This window comes from Montipora foliosa, chromosome 11, assembly GCF_036669935.1.
Source record: "Montipora foliosa isolate CH-2021 chromosome 11, ASM3666993v2, whole genome shotgun sequence".
NCBI lineage: Eukaryota > Metazoa > Cnidaria > Anthozoa > Scleractinia > Acroporidae > Montipora > Montipora foliosa.
The window spans coordinates 28,822,547-28,840,046 of record NC_090879.1 but is presented as its reverse complement, the minus strand read 5'-3'; the positions used below and the strand labels follow the sequence as shown (position 1 = coordinate 28,840,046).

General features: G+C 38.4%; 1 protein-coding gene across 1 annotated transcript in view; it reads left to right on the top strand.

Moving 5' to 3' along the window:
* The window catches only part of LOC137974977 (mediator of DNA damage checkpoint protein 1-like), a 31,782-nt gene that overhangs the window by 1,869 nt on the left and 12,413 nt on the right, over positions 1-17,500 (top strand). The window contains exons 3-16 of the mRNA XM_068822003.1: positions 488-551; positions 717-769; positions 1,664-1,756; positions 1,872-1,973; positions 3,561-3,749; positions 3,835-3,970; positions 5,397-5,481; positions 6,682-7,238; positions 7,900-8,931; positions 9,545-9,765; positions 10,131-10,256; positions 14,519-14,653; positions 15,427-15,558; positions 17,120-17,257. Of these exons, the coding sequence (XP_068678104.1) occupies positions 488-551; positions 717-769; positions 1,664-1,756; positions 1,872-1,973; positions 3,561-3,749; positions 3,835-3,970; positions 5,397-5,481; positions 6,682-7,238; positions 7,900-8,931; positions 9,545-9,765; positions 10,131-10,256; positions 14,519-14,653; positions 15,427-15,558; positions 17,120-17,257 (3,063 nt within the window). The remainder of the gene's footprint in view (positions 1-487; positions 552-716; positions 770-1,663; positions 1,757-1,871; positions 1,974-3,560; positions 3,750-3,834; positions 3,971-5,396; positions 5,482-6,681; positions 7,239-7,899; positions 8,932-9,544; positions 9,766-10,130; positions 10,257-14,518; positions 14,654-15,426; positions 15,559-17,119; positions 17,258-17,500) is intronic.

The following is a 17,500-nucleotide window of genomic DNA, read 5'->3' as shown; positions in this document are numbered from 1 at the left end:
AAATTTCAGCGTGTAAACGCAATTTATTATATATGCAAAACACGGGTTTAAAAGTCTGAAAGCTCGAAACTCCCGTGCTGCATATTAATTCGGCCGCGTACTCATGTACACGCATTGCATTCTTAAACTAGTGAGTCTTTGATGTCATTTTCTCCTCGACCCAGCTCTCTCAAGATTTTAAAGTTACAATGTAGTAATGGCGGACCAATAAATAAGAAAATTCCAGTTAAAATAAACGGGTGTCTTTTTGAAATCAGAACTTTAATCTTGGGTCAGTTAGTGTTTAGTTAACATAGTTTTGAAATAAAAAAAAAAAAGATTTGTTTTTTTGGTCGTAGTACCACTTTAAGACTTGAGAGCTCTGTAATAATTATACAATGTATGCTACGTACAATGATGATGATAGTGATGATTTCTTTGGACTGTCAACAACAATGAAAACTCTATACTCCAATACTATAATCCACTTCTTCAATATTTCTTTCAGGTGGCACAGCTTAAGGTGTTTTCCCAACAAGGATTCAAAGAAACTATCTTTCCCGTATTCCAAGGTCTGTGATTCTAAGTAAAATCATTCGGATGACTATAATGGTTATTGCAATCAATCCCTGTTGCATGTAACTATTATACGTTTTTAATTTAGCATTAATTGGAAAAGTATTAAGAAAATTTAGTACCAAGCTTCAATCATATTTCTTTCATTTTTTTTCTTTTAGGGGACAATTTTATTGGTAGAGATGGAAAATGTAATATTACAATCCCAATCAAGGTAGGATTAACTAAAAATGCTTAATTATGTCAGGGGACTGGGCATGGGACCACGTAGTTTTAAAAGGTTTCACCCGATGTGAAGGAATCCCGAATCTAGCAAATGTGAGGTTTGGAATCAAGAATCCAGAGTGTGGAATCCGGAATCCAATGGATGGAATCCAGGATCCATTTCAGTGCAACCCATTTGTTTGGAATCCGGAATACATGACTCATGATCCAGGATTCAATAATTATTCGGGATCCAGAATCCTTGGGATAGATCAAATTAGGCCACTTGGATTCCTTTACATAGTGCGAAAGGTTGCAATGCAAATGACACCCTCAAACCGAATGAAACCATGACACTTTTGAAACCAGTGAAAGCATGACACCCACGAAACCAGAGAAAGTCCAAGAAAGCATGGAAGCACGAAACGTGACCAAACCATGTAGTCACATCCTTTACATGCTTTTATACGAGTCAACGACACTACTGCATAATTGTTGATGTCTAATTAGCATATATTGTGAGCCGTAATACCAAGTTGTTTGTTGAGAGAAATCTAGGGTGTGTGTGAAAATCTGGTTCACATGGGTTAGGTAAAGGTGAGGTAAAGGAAATGATACTCGAAACAAACTGAAATCTTTTTAAGGTAAATAGAAAAAGAAAATCACAAAGTGCTATGACAAAAACCTTGCTAGGGTAGAGCTAGAACCAACCTTGATTTTCTGTGGTGTCTAAAAGTCAAACCTGAAGACCCACACAACAACAAAAAAATCATATTTACGGCACTTTTGTTAGTTGTCAAAGGTTAGAAGACTTAAAGGTCTAAATATTGGAAGACAGAACAATATCTTTACAAACTCCCTCTTTTGCTAATTGTGCTGCACTTCTATTATTAAACTGTCAAAGGCACTGTCAAAGAAGCATGCATGCATCGAAGTTCAAAGGGATCTGCATCTCATTCATGATTGTGAAAGCAAAAACAAGACCAAGAAAGGAAAGGTATCAATGATTTATTAATGCACAATTTTTGTTTATTATTACTGGAACCAAAAATTTAAATGTCAACTTTTGGGTTGTGAGTCTCATTTGAAGAATTTTATTGGTTATTTTACAGTCTTTCTTGAAACCGACTATAAGATATGAGCTAAGGCATGGCGACATGTTGACACTAGGCGATGTGAAATGTCAGTACATGGTGGGGAAGATTGTAGAAGAGGTAAGTAGACCCTTGAACAATTATGAGGAGATATCTTCAATGATCGTGTTTGACAAGACTGATTTAGTGGTGGGAGATCTGTCAGGACTGGGAGATACATAGGGTAGAACGAGAAAGGAGAGAGATTGGAACCTTTAAGTTGGTTAACAACTGGGAAAGAACAGGGAAAAAGTGGGTGCAAGATGTGAGAATATTCTGGGAACTGGGGAGAAGCAAATGGGCACTGGGAGAAAAAGAGCAAACTAACGAGAAGATGGGAATCAAATGAGAAGGAGATGGGAACTGGAAAAAAACAGACCTGAAATGAACTAAGTGAGTGGGATTGAAGGGGACAAGAACTGTGAGAGTAGAGTATGTCTGCATCTGGGAGAGAATGGATGGAAAGTGAAAGAGAAGGGAATGAAAACTGGAAGGAAAGGAAATGCAAACTAGGAAAGAAAAGAATGAGAACTGAGAGTGAAGGGTGGGAATTAAGAGAGAAGGGGATTTTGGAGAGTGGGAGATGGTAGCTGGCAAAGAGGGAATTGAAACTGATAGTTAAGGGGAACAGAAGTGAGAGGAAAGTATGAAAACTAAGGAAAGCAAACGGGTGGAAATCGGGTAACTATAACGCTTAGGGACCGTTCATTATTTATCGGAGGGGGCGGGGGCTGGGTGATTTTAGGGGGGACCTGAAATTTTGGCCACTAAAAGAGGGGGGGGGGCCCTGGAGTAATTGCTGAGTTATGGAGGGGGGCCTCGAAATTTTTAAAAAGGTCAATGTTTAAAAATGTAGAAGTTAACCTTTGTATAAATATGGTATTACTTAAAACACTACTACAAAACTAGCTTAATTATACACATATTTACAGCAATGCAACAGCAACTGAACTATTAAATTAAATTGTATAGTTGTTACCCCAGTTCTACAAGTGCAGCAGTGGATCAAGAAACCACAAAACTTATATTAATATCTACTACAGATGTATATTATAAAGTGGTTGAACAGTTCTGCGAAATAAAGAAAACAATATAAGAAAAGTGTGACATTTTAGATGTATATGTACAGTAAATGTGAACATTTTTAATAACTACGTCAATAAATACAAAGTCTAGTCTCCTGGAAAATGTATTCATTAATTTGTTCCTCCTACACCTCATCATCATCTTAATCGCAATGGTCATCACCATCATCGTCGCCATCATCGTCATCATCATCCTCATTGTCATCTTCAAATAAATTATAATTGGGAGGAACTAACAGTTAATGGAGGGTTAAATAAACTAACTGTTTCTGAATTAGACAAATATCTGAACTATTATCGTCTGCCAAAATCTGGAAAAAGTTGGACAAAATTAAGCGCATCACCTGTCACAGGTGAAGTAATCATAAACCAAAGTAATTCACTAATTACTTTTGACACTCAATTGAAAACTGCTCTATGCTAAATTTAGTAATTACGTTAAATCGTATTTTATGGGGGGGAGGGGGGGTGGGGCATTGAAATAATTCCCCAATAGAATAGGGGGGTCCTAAAAATTTTTTTGCTTTATTGAGGGGGATCTTGATAAAAAAAGGAGTTTTTTGGAATTTTTCACCCAAAATAGGGTGAAGGCGATGAAACTGGGTCAGAGACCGGATCAGAGTCTATGCTACCAGAAGTGACCACCGAAGAAGAAAAAGAGGATGACAAGGTACTGCTTGCCGTAACAAAGGAAGAAGCAACAGAAATCCCAAGGGAAGACGTACGTGTAGAACAGGACGCTAAAGATTACAAGCCATCTGAACTGTCCAAGGTACATGTAAGACTTGCCATCTTTGAGACTTCTTAAAAAGTAAGCTCAGCAAAATGAGATAACAATATTATATTTAATTCCTCAGGAGGAAGAAGAAGCATATGCTGCAGACACAGATTATGATACTGATGAGGAGGGGCCTCCTACAGCAACAACTGTTGCTCCTGTTTTTTACAGCTCTGATGATGAACAGGAGACACCGGCCAGATTTAAGACTGCAAGTGAGTTTTGGTAAATTGTAGTAACTAGTAAATACAATGATGTCATTGTTGTCAATTAATATTATTTATATTCAACATAATGTGGCAGTTTGTTTGTGATATGTTTAAAGTAAAGAAAAGTAAGCAAACTTGATTAAAATATATACATATATATATATATATATATATATATATATAACTAACTGCAGACAGTACTGTTTCGGCCTTCTGGGCCTCATCAGTGCAGTGCTGATGTCTAGGATGGAGGTTAAGCTATAAAGCCACCCCAGATGTCCCACACATGTGGTACATCCAAGTCATGCCAGAGTGCTCAAACTAGCGAGCTAGTGAGCATGCGCAATATATATATATATATATATATTATTTGACTTACACTTCTCTTCACACAATCACACAAATTTAAAACAAACATATGTTTACAATACAGTTTCTTCCACTACTTGTTCTTTCCCACTATATACAATGTACCACTTCAATTATTAAAAATGAAATTATGTTATTTTAACAACAGTTTTATTGACTCTGAGCACATTTCTTTATTTGCCATTGTAGTGTAGCTTGTCTTTGAAATTCTAGTATGTTAGGTGTCTTCTCTAAGCATTCGCAAGCATAAGTAAGCAAACTTGATGCTTGCAGACAGTTGCCTGTGTATAAGCATGATAGGGGTGAATTTGGGACCAATTAATTAACACATAATTATGTTGAAGTTGTAAATTTTAAGGAAAAGTCAATTCTTTGTTGTATGGAAGTGCACTTAGCTATCGAGCTAGTTCACAGGCACCCCGCTTTAAATAATCTGAAAGATCTAACGAATTCAAACTTAACAGAAACAGGATTAAGAACCCCAGCTGGCAGGAGGCAACCAGTTGGCCATTTACAAAGTGTGATAGAGTTGAATCCGAGACAACTGGAAACAAATCCAAACCAGAGGTTAGAACGGGATTTGAACCCGGGGCAACCACATGCAAACCCATCTCCCGGAGCAATAGACCACACTGCCCCTCCCTGGTTATAAATTTTTCAAACTACCGGTAGTTTATTTTTTACTTTCAGATTATGATAATGTCTAAAAGTAAAAAAAAAGATAACAAACAATCTACAATCAGTGACAAAATTCGGTGACACTTTGTGTTTGAACAGTTCTTTTTAAGTTTAAATTAACGCTAAAATTTGATTCATGCTCTATTCGGCGGATAGCGCTATCCATCGTTTGAACAAGTGGGGCCTGGTCGAAAGAATTGAAGGACAATTAATCAAGAAAATTAATTTAAACTTTTCCCGTGGGGGGCAACGAAAGGGAAAGATTTGTGTGGCAATCACCAAAATTAATTTTAACACACATGCAAATCCAATGCCCTGACAACTGGGTTATGCCACCAACTCCTTACATGTATATTGAAAACGTGTCCCTGACGTCTTTCCCAAGGTATTCCAAGCAAAGGGAAGTCCAGCATGGAGGGACAGACTCTGGCATTTGGACTAGGGAGCCCAGACAAGGTCTTTAGAAACAGGTAAAGGTGTTTTTTTTTCCTTGAACTTGCAGCTCTAGTAAAATGCTTAAGTTTGATGCTGCTTTTTCAATGTCAGTTTTTTTCTACTGTGCAATTGCACATTTGCTGTTACATAGTACTGTTGCACAGTGTAGAGAAGTGTAGAGTTGCAATGTTAATTTTTAAAATTAAGGACCTGCCTTTTAGATGTAATCTCCAGTTGTCCCTCCATGATAAACCATTGGTAACTTTTCTCCTTAATTTCTCTCTCTTCCGTGGTTTAAAGAAAAAATAATTTTAAAAATATACTTTTTTTAACCAATTATCGGAAATGGCATACGAGAAGGTGAGAAATGGGTAACCCCATTGTGATTACATGTACAGGTAGTATCTTGTTCAGCATGAAGGCTATGTGGTTGTTCCATTTTTTTGCACCAGTTTAATTTTAATTTTCCTTTGTTTCAGATTATGATGATGAATATTAATTAGACAAAGAAAAATCAAAATTGAACTGGTTTGCAAAAATTTAAACCAAGAAAAAATTTGAACCAAAACAGCGATACTTGCAAGAGCTATAAATTAGGTATGCTTCTGAAACTGGGAGAAGCTCCTATCCCTGGCGTTGTAAGCTCTTTCAGCAATCTGCCAGTCAATCTTTTATTATTTTTTTTACTGACAGTTTTGGTAAGTGGGTAAATGAGAGAGACACAGGGTCGGTCAGTCAACCACCCTTCTCTTCATTTTCCCAGCTTCCCTCCTTTCATCCAATACGTGAACTGGCCGGGAAGTGGTTAGGCAAGTGCCTCATAAGTCAACAAGTTTCATATCACTTTCTTAAACACCTCCGTATAGCCCATTTGTGTAGAAACGTTATTGAACATTGGATAAAGTTGTGGACTGTCGTCAAGGTTAATGTCCCCATTAACCCTTTAACACCCAAACCAGCCTGAACCGGCCAGAATATTAACCTTTTGACTTTTACTTTGTCTAACGCTAGACGATTTTACTTGTCAGTGGGGAACCCCTGGGAGTCAATGGGTTAAAAAATCAGGGTGTTTGAGATTATTTTAAGTAGTATGTGGATTGAAAGGACGCAGTAAAGTCCCCATGTTTCTACTCTTGACAAACAATTCAGAGCTAGCAAAAGTTCCAAAAATATCAAAGTTGGTGGCAAATACATTGTATTTTCACTGATGCATTTTAAAACCCTGCTTCTTTCAGAGAATCTTTGGGATCTGCTTCATCTTACTCTGCAAAAACAGGCAGTCTCCCACCAACATTGAGGCTAAGCTCTGGGTCAGACGTACATTCAGATGAAAAGGGTGATCTTTCATTTGATAACAAGCAAATTTCACCTGGCCATCCTGAAGGTAGGGGCTCTGGGATGCAGCCCACATGTGCCCCTACACTTTTGTATGACTCTGAGTCTGAAGATGGAAGTCCCATAAAGAGGCCAAAGTACCCACGGGTGGAGGATGCCGACAGGCTTGATCCCACCTGTGCGCCTACATTGTTGTATGGATCAGAATCAGAAGATGCTTCCCCACTTAAGAGAGTGAGTCACCCTGGGGCCTCCAATATGCCGCCGGTACTGGATGAATCTGATTATGATATAGACACTGAGAAAGCACCTGTAGATATGAATGGTTCCACTGTGGATGCTGAAGGGAAAATCAAACAAGGCAAAGTTGAGGAGGCTGATGCAACCTTGCCATATGACGCAACTGAAATGAATTCAACGGATGATGAAGATGAGAAGTCTGGTGGCTTTACAAAAGGTATTTTCTAGCTCGCTTTTAAACTGTGAAAAGTAGGAAAGGGGAATATGAAAATTGCACCCAGCTGGGAATCACCATATTCGCCAGATTCACCGACATGGCTGATCACCATGTACATTAATTTTATTGTACTAATTTTGATGATTTGACAAGAATTCGCCAGAGTTGCCAACATGGCTGGCTATCGTGTATTGAACCAATCTGCATACATTTGGTGATTTGGCAAAAATTTGGCAAAATTGCCTTATTAATTGCTAAAATGGCGAAATTTGTTATTTTGCCAATTTTGTTATTGTCCATTTTTGGGCATAAGTGTAGCTAGGACAATGTATTGAACAGTAGTTCTTCCATTGCATCAGTATGTGCAATTTAGGGCATGCATGTTAGTTATGCTCATATTTTGGTATTCTTGCCAACCATCATAAGAAAACTCAACAAAACAAGAAAACAACAAAGTGAAAACTGTAAGGGGCTAGAGCTGTACCTCAGGACATCGTGGTCTCACTGTAGAATGGCAGAATATGTTTTCAAAGCAGAGTTTATTTGGTGAAGCAGGTTGTCAAGACATGAGTCCTAATTAAGGTAGACTTGCATCATTCAGTACAATTAATTGCATTCGCAGTCTGTTGAATACAGCTTAAACAGTTTGTTTTGATTATAGGGACAGCTGCACTAGAGACAGTCCAAAAATCCGAGGTTACTGAAAATCCAGAAGTTTCATATAATACTGATAAATCAGCTAACTTAGGGGAAGTTACAAGTGAAGATGAAAACAACATGGAATCTGACGTATTTGAAGACGACAGCGCTACACAACCCTATGTAGCTGACACAAACTTTGAGAGTGAAAGTGAGACCATTCCAGTCATGGATGGAAATGTGGAGGAGAAATTTGATAGGAACCCACTGTGTAAAGACTATGACATTGAAGCAACACAGGCATATTGCATCAAAGATTTAGATGGTGAAGACGATGAGGAGGAGAAGCAAGACTCAGAGGATTCAGACTCTCAACCACTGCCTATCGGTCCCAATGTAGTGGCAAGTCATAAGGACGATGATGATGATGATGTGGCAGCGACTCTTGCTTATGGCATGGAGGCAACACAGGCTTATGTCACTGGAAAGGATGACGATACTGATACTGACGATGACAGTAAGAAAGCTAAGATGCAACCAAATGACTTGCAAGCTACTCAGGCATATGGTATTCAAGACAGTGATGATAACACGGATGATGATGATGATGATGATGTGAAGGAGGAAAGCACTGAAAAAGAAAGCCACATAGAGGAAATTCATGAACAATTTGAGGTACCTGCAGCTAGGAATGAGATTGATAGAGGGGACACAATCCAGGCCACAACATCTTACAATTTGGAAGCAACGCAAGCATATGGAGGACATGAATTTGACGAAACAGATGACGAAGATGATGCCATAGATAAGGATAAAGGTTCTGAAGAAGTGAATGAAGGTGACAAAGATAAAACATCGGTAACGTGTGGTTTGCCAGAAACTTTGCGTAATGGAGAAGATGATAAAGGGGGTGATTCTGATCATGATATTGACGAAGACAATACCCGTGAAGACCATGCTTTTTTGAAGCCCCCTGAAAGGAGGAAAAATAATGCTAAATTGGAGTGTACACTGGAAGAAACTCAAGCTTACAATGGTGGCAGTATTGATGCAGGTACATGTACATGTATGCTGACTGCTAATTTTATTCATTTGTCTAACATTAAGTTTGATTAACATTCATACCAAGCAGCTTGAAATTAGAAGTGACTTTACACTCTTGGGTGACTGTGTGAAGTAAGCAGCTGGTGATTGCCTTCAAACCCTGCATGCATTAAGAGCCAGACCTCCATTGAATATGAAAAAGGAATATGTTTTTTGCATTATTTGGGTCAATGTTGTTTCACATCTACAAACTCCTGGTTTTAACTCGAGTCTGTAAAGGTGATACACGACTGCTGCTTATAATATTATCATGATTGTAAATGTTATGTAACGGTGCTATAAAAAGAACAGTCAATGATATTTAAGGTAACTTGCAATTACCCCAGATTAAGGGTTCAGTCTTACTGTTGATAGTAAAATTTTCTTTCATACTTTCCTCATTGCTTGTCCAAGAAATCTGAATAGCATTTACTACAGAAAAGTAAGAAATGGTGGTCCCATTTAAAAAAAGAACAGCATTATTGCAGTAAAAAGTACCTACAGTACATTGTATACCTATTATTAACTTAATTTGATTTGGTAATCTGTGCACGTAATGTACATGTACTTTTAATATTACCCAGATCCAGCACTATCTGTGGTGATTGAGGCGACCCAAGCTTACGGCATTGAAGAACACTCTGATGAGGAAATAGTGGCAGGGGTAATTCCAAAACCCTCAAAAGTTGGGCAAGATAGAAATGTAGAAGTGAAGGAGACCCCTGCTCCAAGATCAAGAAGAGGAAAAAGAGGGAGAACAGCTTTTGCTGAGTCTGCTTCAATTTTGGAAACACCGCTAAACAAAGTAAGTCTGCTTGATGTAAGAACACCTTGTCTCAGTACTTTATTTTTTGATGTCATCATCATTGTCATTATTACAGACAATAATCACAGTAAAGAGGCTGTGTCAGGCTGTGTTAGTCAGAGAGACTTATAACTGTACAACAACAACAACAATAATAATAATAATAATTAATAATAATAATAATAATAATAATAATAATAATAATAATAAACACCCATCATAATAAGGGCAATGCAATTATTGCAGGTTAATTATTGGCCCTTAATTTAGTCTTCCTGTGTTCATGCGTCCCTCTGTTTTGATTTCTAAACAAATTATTACTGTTCCTTGAGGATATAATTTCATGAATTATGCTTTTATAAAAGCTGGCAACAGGAGCTGCCGATTCAGAAATTAAAACTGCAGTGGTGGATGAGACTCCCAGTGTTGGCAAAAGGGGAAGAGGAAGAAGAAAAAAAGAAGTATTGGCAACTGAAACAGGTACATCTCAGGTAATGAAAACTTCATACATATATTTAGTGCAAGAAGTTCTCCTTTTTGTTGAAACAGGAGACTTACAGTATGCGAGGAATTTTAAAATCTTTTTCTGGAATTTTGGTCTTAATTATTAACAGACGTTTCAACTGAAACCATCAGTCTTCATCAGTCAAGTTTGTCACGTGGTAGTTCACTATCACATGACAAGCATCGAGGAACAGAGACAAGGGCCCACTTGCAATGCATTGCATTGAATCTGGATGAATAGCAACATTCACTTTCACGTTAAAACAGGAGACTTATGCAATGGCAACAGAATTATAAAAAACTTGCAAAATTATTAAAATCAGCAAAAACAATAGCTTTGCATGCTTCTTTTGTGCTTTCATTACATTTCTTTTGCTGTCCACAAAACCACAGTGTGAAATTGATGATGTTTGCATATGACGATAAAATCGTGTTTTCTTTCCCTTCTTTCCTGACTAAAGTACAATAGCTCATACCCATTTTATTCTTAAACGCTTCAGCACACTTAAGTTGTCAAATTTAATTACAGGCTTTGGACTAATCACAAATTATTTTACAATAGCACAAGTTTCAAAGTGACTTTTCCATTGCAGTTGCCATTCCTGTTGCTTATCTTACCTTTGCAAGTGCTATGGGCTATCACTTCATTCTATAGGGAACTGTTTTTTTGGAGAGGGCTAGTATTGTAACTTCTAAGGTTTACTTAAAAAGTGAAGGGACAGTTTTGTGAGATTTATGGCCTGTATTTCTGGACACAAGTAATGCTCAGGATGAGAAAAAAAGGAAAGGAAAACATGATATCTGCTAACCAACGGTGCTTAAGAGTAGCGGGGCAAGACATCAAAGTTGGGGGGTCATTTATTTGAGGGCAGCTGGCCCTGAAAAAACTTGGGTGGTATTTTTTACAGGTCACAGGTCATTGTTTTACAAATACAGAAAGTATCCCAAACATGTGACCTTATTTAGGACAAGGGGGATTAAGGTGAATAACAAAAAAACGCGTTTTCTATCGTTTTAAACGCAAACGCGTTAAAACACCGTTTAAACGCATTTAAACAACGTTTAAACGCGAAAAAAACGCGTGCGTAAGATTTCATGTCGGAAAAGCTTTACACAAACGACGCGTTTAAACGCTGTTAATTTGCCTCAAGTGAGCGCATAATTAAATGGCTGCTTGCTATAATATTATTATTGGGTGTCATCTGGGGTTAACTGTGATTTATTTAAACAATGCAGCTCGACAAACCATCGAAATCTTGATTGTTTTAGTCGCTGCAAGTACTCGGAAAAGAGAAGAAATGCGAATTAGTCCAACCTAAACATGCCTAAATTGGCGGCGTTCTCTGAGGAAAAAACAAAACACTTACTTAGCGACTCTAACGGTAAATCATGAGCATAAACAATAGAAATTTGTTTCAAATGAAGTGAGGAATGTACAAATGAATTTTCAAGATGGTGTTAAGCACAAGTTTGCTTGATGTGTACCCTGTGATTAGCGAGGGTCGTCAGTAGGTTTCTCTTGTCATGTGCGATCCTGTTTTAGAAATGTACAACAGAATGTTGATTGTTGAATGCTGTTCATGTTGGTCTTATAGTAGAGTCGCAAACACTTATAAATCAATCAAATAAAATTCTGCATTGGGGTTACCAGCTGAGGCATTCTTCACATGCAAAACTTACTACCATTTTTCCTTTATTCATGTTTGATCAAGGCAGTTGACATAGCGGCTGTCTTCCGACTCTGAGCGACGACCCCGGCGACGACCAAGGCCCAAGTAACCGAACGAAGATAAAACAACTCGTACCATCATGACAGGGCTCAACTAAAGCTGCATTTAAGTGTTACGTTCAAGCCATTAGAAAAGAAATTGATCGACGACTCGCTGTTTACCGCTCAAAAGAAATAAACTGATCCACATATTTGTCGCGATCAGTCACGCAACCTTCCGAAAGTTTAGACTTTTTGGTCATTTAGTACTTGTCAAAAGGAGACATCAGTTTGTTTAATTTCCTGTTTGTTTATGATTTGCGATAATGAAAAGGGGTTGAATAGGCAGATAGTGAAGCGCCAAGACACAAGCACGATAACTTGCAACAATATGATAGCGCTTTCAATTAAACCTCTGAAATAACAAAAAAAGCAAAGCTCTGAAAGAAATGGATCATACTTCTCTAAACCCATCCAACCTTCCCGAAACATTCGCGGGTAATTTGCAGTTGGCAGAGGAAACCTATTTCATGAGCGAACGAGAGCAGATATATTCAGCGTCTTCGGCCAAAGCTTCAACTTCGAGCCATTAATCACACCGGAAGGTACCGGTCATAAAGATAGCGAAAAACGGCTCTTGCTTTCGTTAAATCGTTCGCTACTTCTCTCACAGTCCCACAATAATTATATTATTATAGCGACAACTGAAAGAATCCGTAACAAGTAAATTAAGACTATCCGATGGAAAGCCTGTTCGTGAACACCAAGGAAGTTCCGAAAAAATCAATTCGCTGATCAGAAAAACCGGTAAATACTTGCGATACTACCAAATGTTCGCGAATCTAAAAACGTTCCCAGTTTCACTGAATCGCTCCCTACTTCTCTCGCAACTGGATATTTAGGTTTCTGTTTCCCCACGATAACAATGGAGAGAATTACACAACCCAGAAGTATTTGGTCAAGTCAATGCGATGTTTACTTTGTCACATTTCGATGAAATGTTTATGTGATTCGCTCATTCTTTGAATTACGTCCTTCTGAAGGTGGTTAAATGTTGACAGCCTGTTTTCTGTAATTTCTATTTTCTCGAGGCATTATCAATAATGGTACAAACAATCCAATTTTTTCGTCGCTATGGGGCGAAAACCTGATTTTTCAGTTGTTGCGGGGCGAGCGTCACGACATCGTGACCAGTCTACTCAAGTGATAACATATGACACATCCCGAAGGCTAGCGGCGTCATCACTTCGATTCTGCTTCATTCTGGCGACGTGCTCTTTTTGTCGCCAAAAATTCCGAAGAGGAAAACACAAAGGAGGAGAATGTGAAAATTTTAAAGAGTTTTAAAAATATTAAAACAAGCTTGAGACAAATGATTGACCAGCCTCTTGGTGAAACCTGATGCGCTAATGGCAACATTTTTGAAGCGTCGTTCAGTGGTTCGCGTTTCTTTGAGCAATATCGTTGGCTCTTGTCTGCAGAATCCGTAGGCTCAAATGCGACGGCTTGCTCCATTCTTAGGGAAGACTCGAAAACCGAATCTTCTTTCCTGCGTGTGCTAATTGTCTGGTTGCCGTTGTTGATAGCACGAGATTCGTGCACTGCAAGTGGGCTAAAGTCGGTGCGCATGAGGCGCTCACAGAAAAAAGGATAGTAAATTATTATAGACGGAATGTAATTCTTACTGCAATGTAAAAAGGAAAGGCAAAAGGTAAGTTTGCTGATGAATTGATCATTTTGACACAGTGGATTGGAAGACATGCACTCTAATCTCCGCATTTCATATTATAGAACAGGTAATTTATTCATTCAAATACAACTAAATTAGCGTACTTTTCAGCATACGAAATGCAGTAATTGAAGCGCAACAGAGCCGTTTGTTTAAACGCGTTAAAAATCTGTTTAAACGCACAAAAAATGCGTTTCCACGCGTTTCGACGAACGCGATTAAACGCGTTAAAACGTTGTTTTCTAAATTCACCTTAATCCCCCTTTTCCCAAATAGGGTCACACATTCATAAAAGGTATTAAACCTTAGGCCTAAAAACGCTTGTTTAGGCCTAACTAGGCCTCAGGTTAGCTTTTAATAATGTTTGGGATACTTTCTGCATTGGTAAAACAGTGACCTGTGACCTGTGGCCCGTAAAAAAACCAGCCAGAAAAAATTCACCTTAGATTGTTTATATAACCCTTGAGGAGATATGGTATACTGCTCTTTATTGGACATCTAAACTAGTGTGTAAGCCAGCCATCCATTGTGACTTGCTAATAATATTTAAAATAGACAATAATATAAAGAATACCAGTAGGCCATTTTACAGTTGTGTGCTTAGTTACCTTATGAATGAAAGTGAGCTGGAGTTGACCTTGTTTTGATAGAAACCTCGCTGCTTTATTTCCTATGTAAATTCCAACTAATCATCATTGACATAAGAAAGGGAGGAAGGTCTGTATTATAGCAAGGTCAACTAAAGCCTCACTTTCATATAATGGCCAGGTAACTAAGCACATAGCTGTAAAAAAGGTCTATTTTCTTAAAAGGCAGTTGAACCTCAATATCAAGAAGGATCTGTTGAGAGTCAGCCACAAATGGTTCAAGAGGCTATACCTGCAAAAGGAAAGAGGGGAAGAGGCAAGAAGAACCTGACAACAGCAGTGACTGATCATGAAACTGTGGTATGCAAAGTCAGACAGAAAAACAGAAAACTAGATGCTTTAACAGTAATGTACACCTGAAAAAATGTTCTGTTACGTGTGTGAAGAGATGGCCGTTTACCCTGTAGGCATACAGTGTGACATTATCTGCTGTATAAGTAAAGTAAATTGGTGATTGGGGGGTGATGCTAAAAGATACCCAAGCAGTAGTCTTCTTTTGTCACTTGTAATCAAGGCATAGTAACAATGTTAAAACTTGGCTAAGTCAGAATGACTGACAATAAAAATGATGAATAATGGAAATTTCATAATGGAGTGCAGGGATGGCGCAGTGGTGGGAGCACTTGCCTCCCACCAATGTGGTCGGGGTTCGATTGCCAAACTCAGCGTCATAATTATGTGGGTTGAGTTTGTTGGTTCTCTACTCTGCACCGAGAGGTTTTCTCGGGGTACTGCAGTTTCCCCTCTCCTCAAAAGCCAACATTTGACTTGACTTGCGTTAATTATTAATTTCATTTTACGGTGTCCCTGATTTAGTGCTCCAGCGCTAGAACAACTAGACACTTAAATAAAGTTCCTTTCCTTTTTCCTAAAACTTGATTTGTAACTTTTTGAGTAGGTCTAAGTTTCCTGGCCAATTTGCAAAAAGTCAGTAGCCTATTAAACTGGCTCATTTGCAAAAAATAAGTAACTTGGAGAAAGGAGTACAGCACAGTCTAACCCACTTGCTGTCCCCACCCTGTGGCTGTTCTCCTGTAACTTAACCAAATGATTTTTGAGATTTTATTGTTTAGGCCACAGGTTCCAAGGGACTTGGGAATTCTGATGACGTTCAACTGGAAGTTGTCACACCTACAGCGGCACGGGGCAAAGGCAGAGGAAAGAGCAGAGGGAAGAAAACACAAGTAGCCATTGATGAACCAGAGGTGGGTGACAAGTACGTATATGTTATTTGCCATCTGGGAAGTCTGTATCAGGAAAAACTGTGCCAAAGGTCTCAAGTATGTGGCTGTCAGGGCCGTACTCAAGACCAAGAGCACAGTTTTTCCCAATACGGACCGACCTAGGCCGGCAAATAACATGTTTATTTTTTTCTACTGGATTATTGTAAAAGGGCCAAAAATGTCCGTCCCTCAGTGTTATAGAATTTACTGTAATGATACAGTAACTCCTGTGGGTGACAGAACAAGAGCATTCCTCTCATTCTATTCTGCAGTTTAAATGTATGAAACTTCATAACATTCTAAAAATATATTTTCTTTGCCTTGTAAAGAAAAAACTTGAACTCACAATTGACCAGTTAATAGCTCAGTTGGTAGCACAAGTGCAGTATGGCTCCATGCATGGTCATTATTTCAAAACCCATTCAAGCCTGGACTTTTTCAGCCTTTCTTTGCAACTGCTTATAAGTTCTCGACTAACTGCAATGATTTTTTCAACTTTCGTTTCATTCTGCAGTTCAAATATTATACACGTAACTGACACATTTGAAAAAACCAGTCTGAAAACAAAACATGGTGTTCAGTAATTTGGATTAAGACTGCTAGCCGCCAGGCTAGCACTCCACTGATTTACTCTTTCACTTTGACAGTATTGATTGATGTATGCTACAATACATGTACAGACTAGACTGCTTGCAGTCCCTTATGAGTTAGTTGAACCGCCTGCTTTGGTCACGCAAGCGAGCCGAAGGGAGAATGGTGATTGAGAATATCTTTGCTCAATCACTATTCTTCCCTCGGCTCACTTGCGTGACCAAAGCGAGCGGTTCGACGAACCCAGAAGGGACTGCGAGCAGTCTATGTACAGACCTTAGACCTAGAGGGTTCAAAATGCACCAATCACTGTTGAGTCTTCACAGCCAATTACATCTTATGTTAAGATGACTTCCGTTCAGGTTTCATCTCAAACAGTCCTTCTCAGGACTACACTCACCCCAACAATCATACTTTACTTAATTATGATATGACTCCTGAGTTCAAACCATTTACGATTTTATTATAATTAGCAAACACGGTTAAAAAGGCCTCTGACTGCTTTTCAAGATGACTTCGTAGGACCACACTGTAGCAGCATCAGCTTTATAGATGTAGAGATCCGTGAAACGCAAAGAAACTTTAACTAGCACAAATTCCACAAGGGGTTGGTTTTAATATTGTGTTAACTCTTTACAGCTTTTACCTGTGGTATCTAGGGTGTAATGCACAAATGCTCTGGCAGGTTCTGAGTTTACAGCAATAGATGATCATTTCTGTCGAATTTCTGTGAGCCTTACGAAATCAGCACACGTTTTGCACATTATAAGGGTAAAATCGTGTGAAAACTAAAGAAAGAGATTGTGACGTAACTGGGTTTATACATGTAGGGGGTAAAAATAATGAGAATTTTTTCCTGAAACTTAAGGCACACGGGTGCCGATTACTCACTTACCCTCCTTAGTTATCATTAATAATTTTGATTGTGCCTTGTAATAATTATATTTCTAAGGAAGTAGAAACTCATGGTCTTGAAGAATCCATTGAATGTCAGCTAGAAACCCTTGAAGAGCCAATACCTTTAAAAGGAAGAGGGAAGGGAAAAGGAAGAGGCAAGAAAAACCAGACAACAGCAGTGAAAGAAAAAATGGTATGGGGAAATTATTGTTAATTTGTTATTATTGTTAATGTGGCCCAGGATATCGATTCCCAGATTTAATGCCATACATGTATGTGGGTTCTCTACTTGGCTCTGAGAGGTTTTTTTCCCACAGATACTCCAGTTTTCCCCTCGCCTCAAAAACCAACATAAATTTTGATTCCATTTGTTTTAATTTCAGTTGATTTGTAGTCTACCCAATTAGTATAAGAGCACTCTTGCTTGGCTAAATAA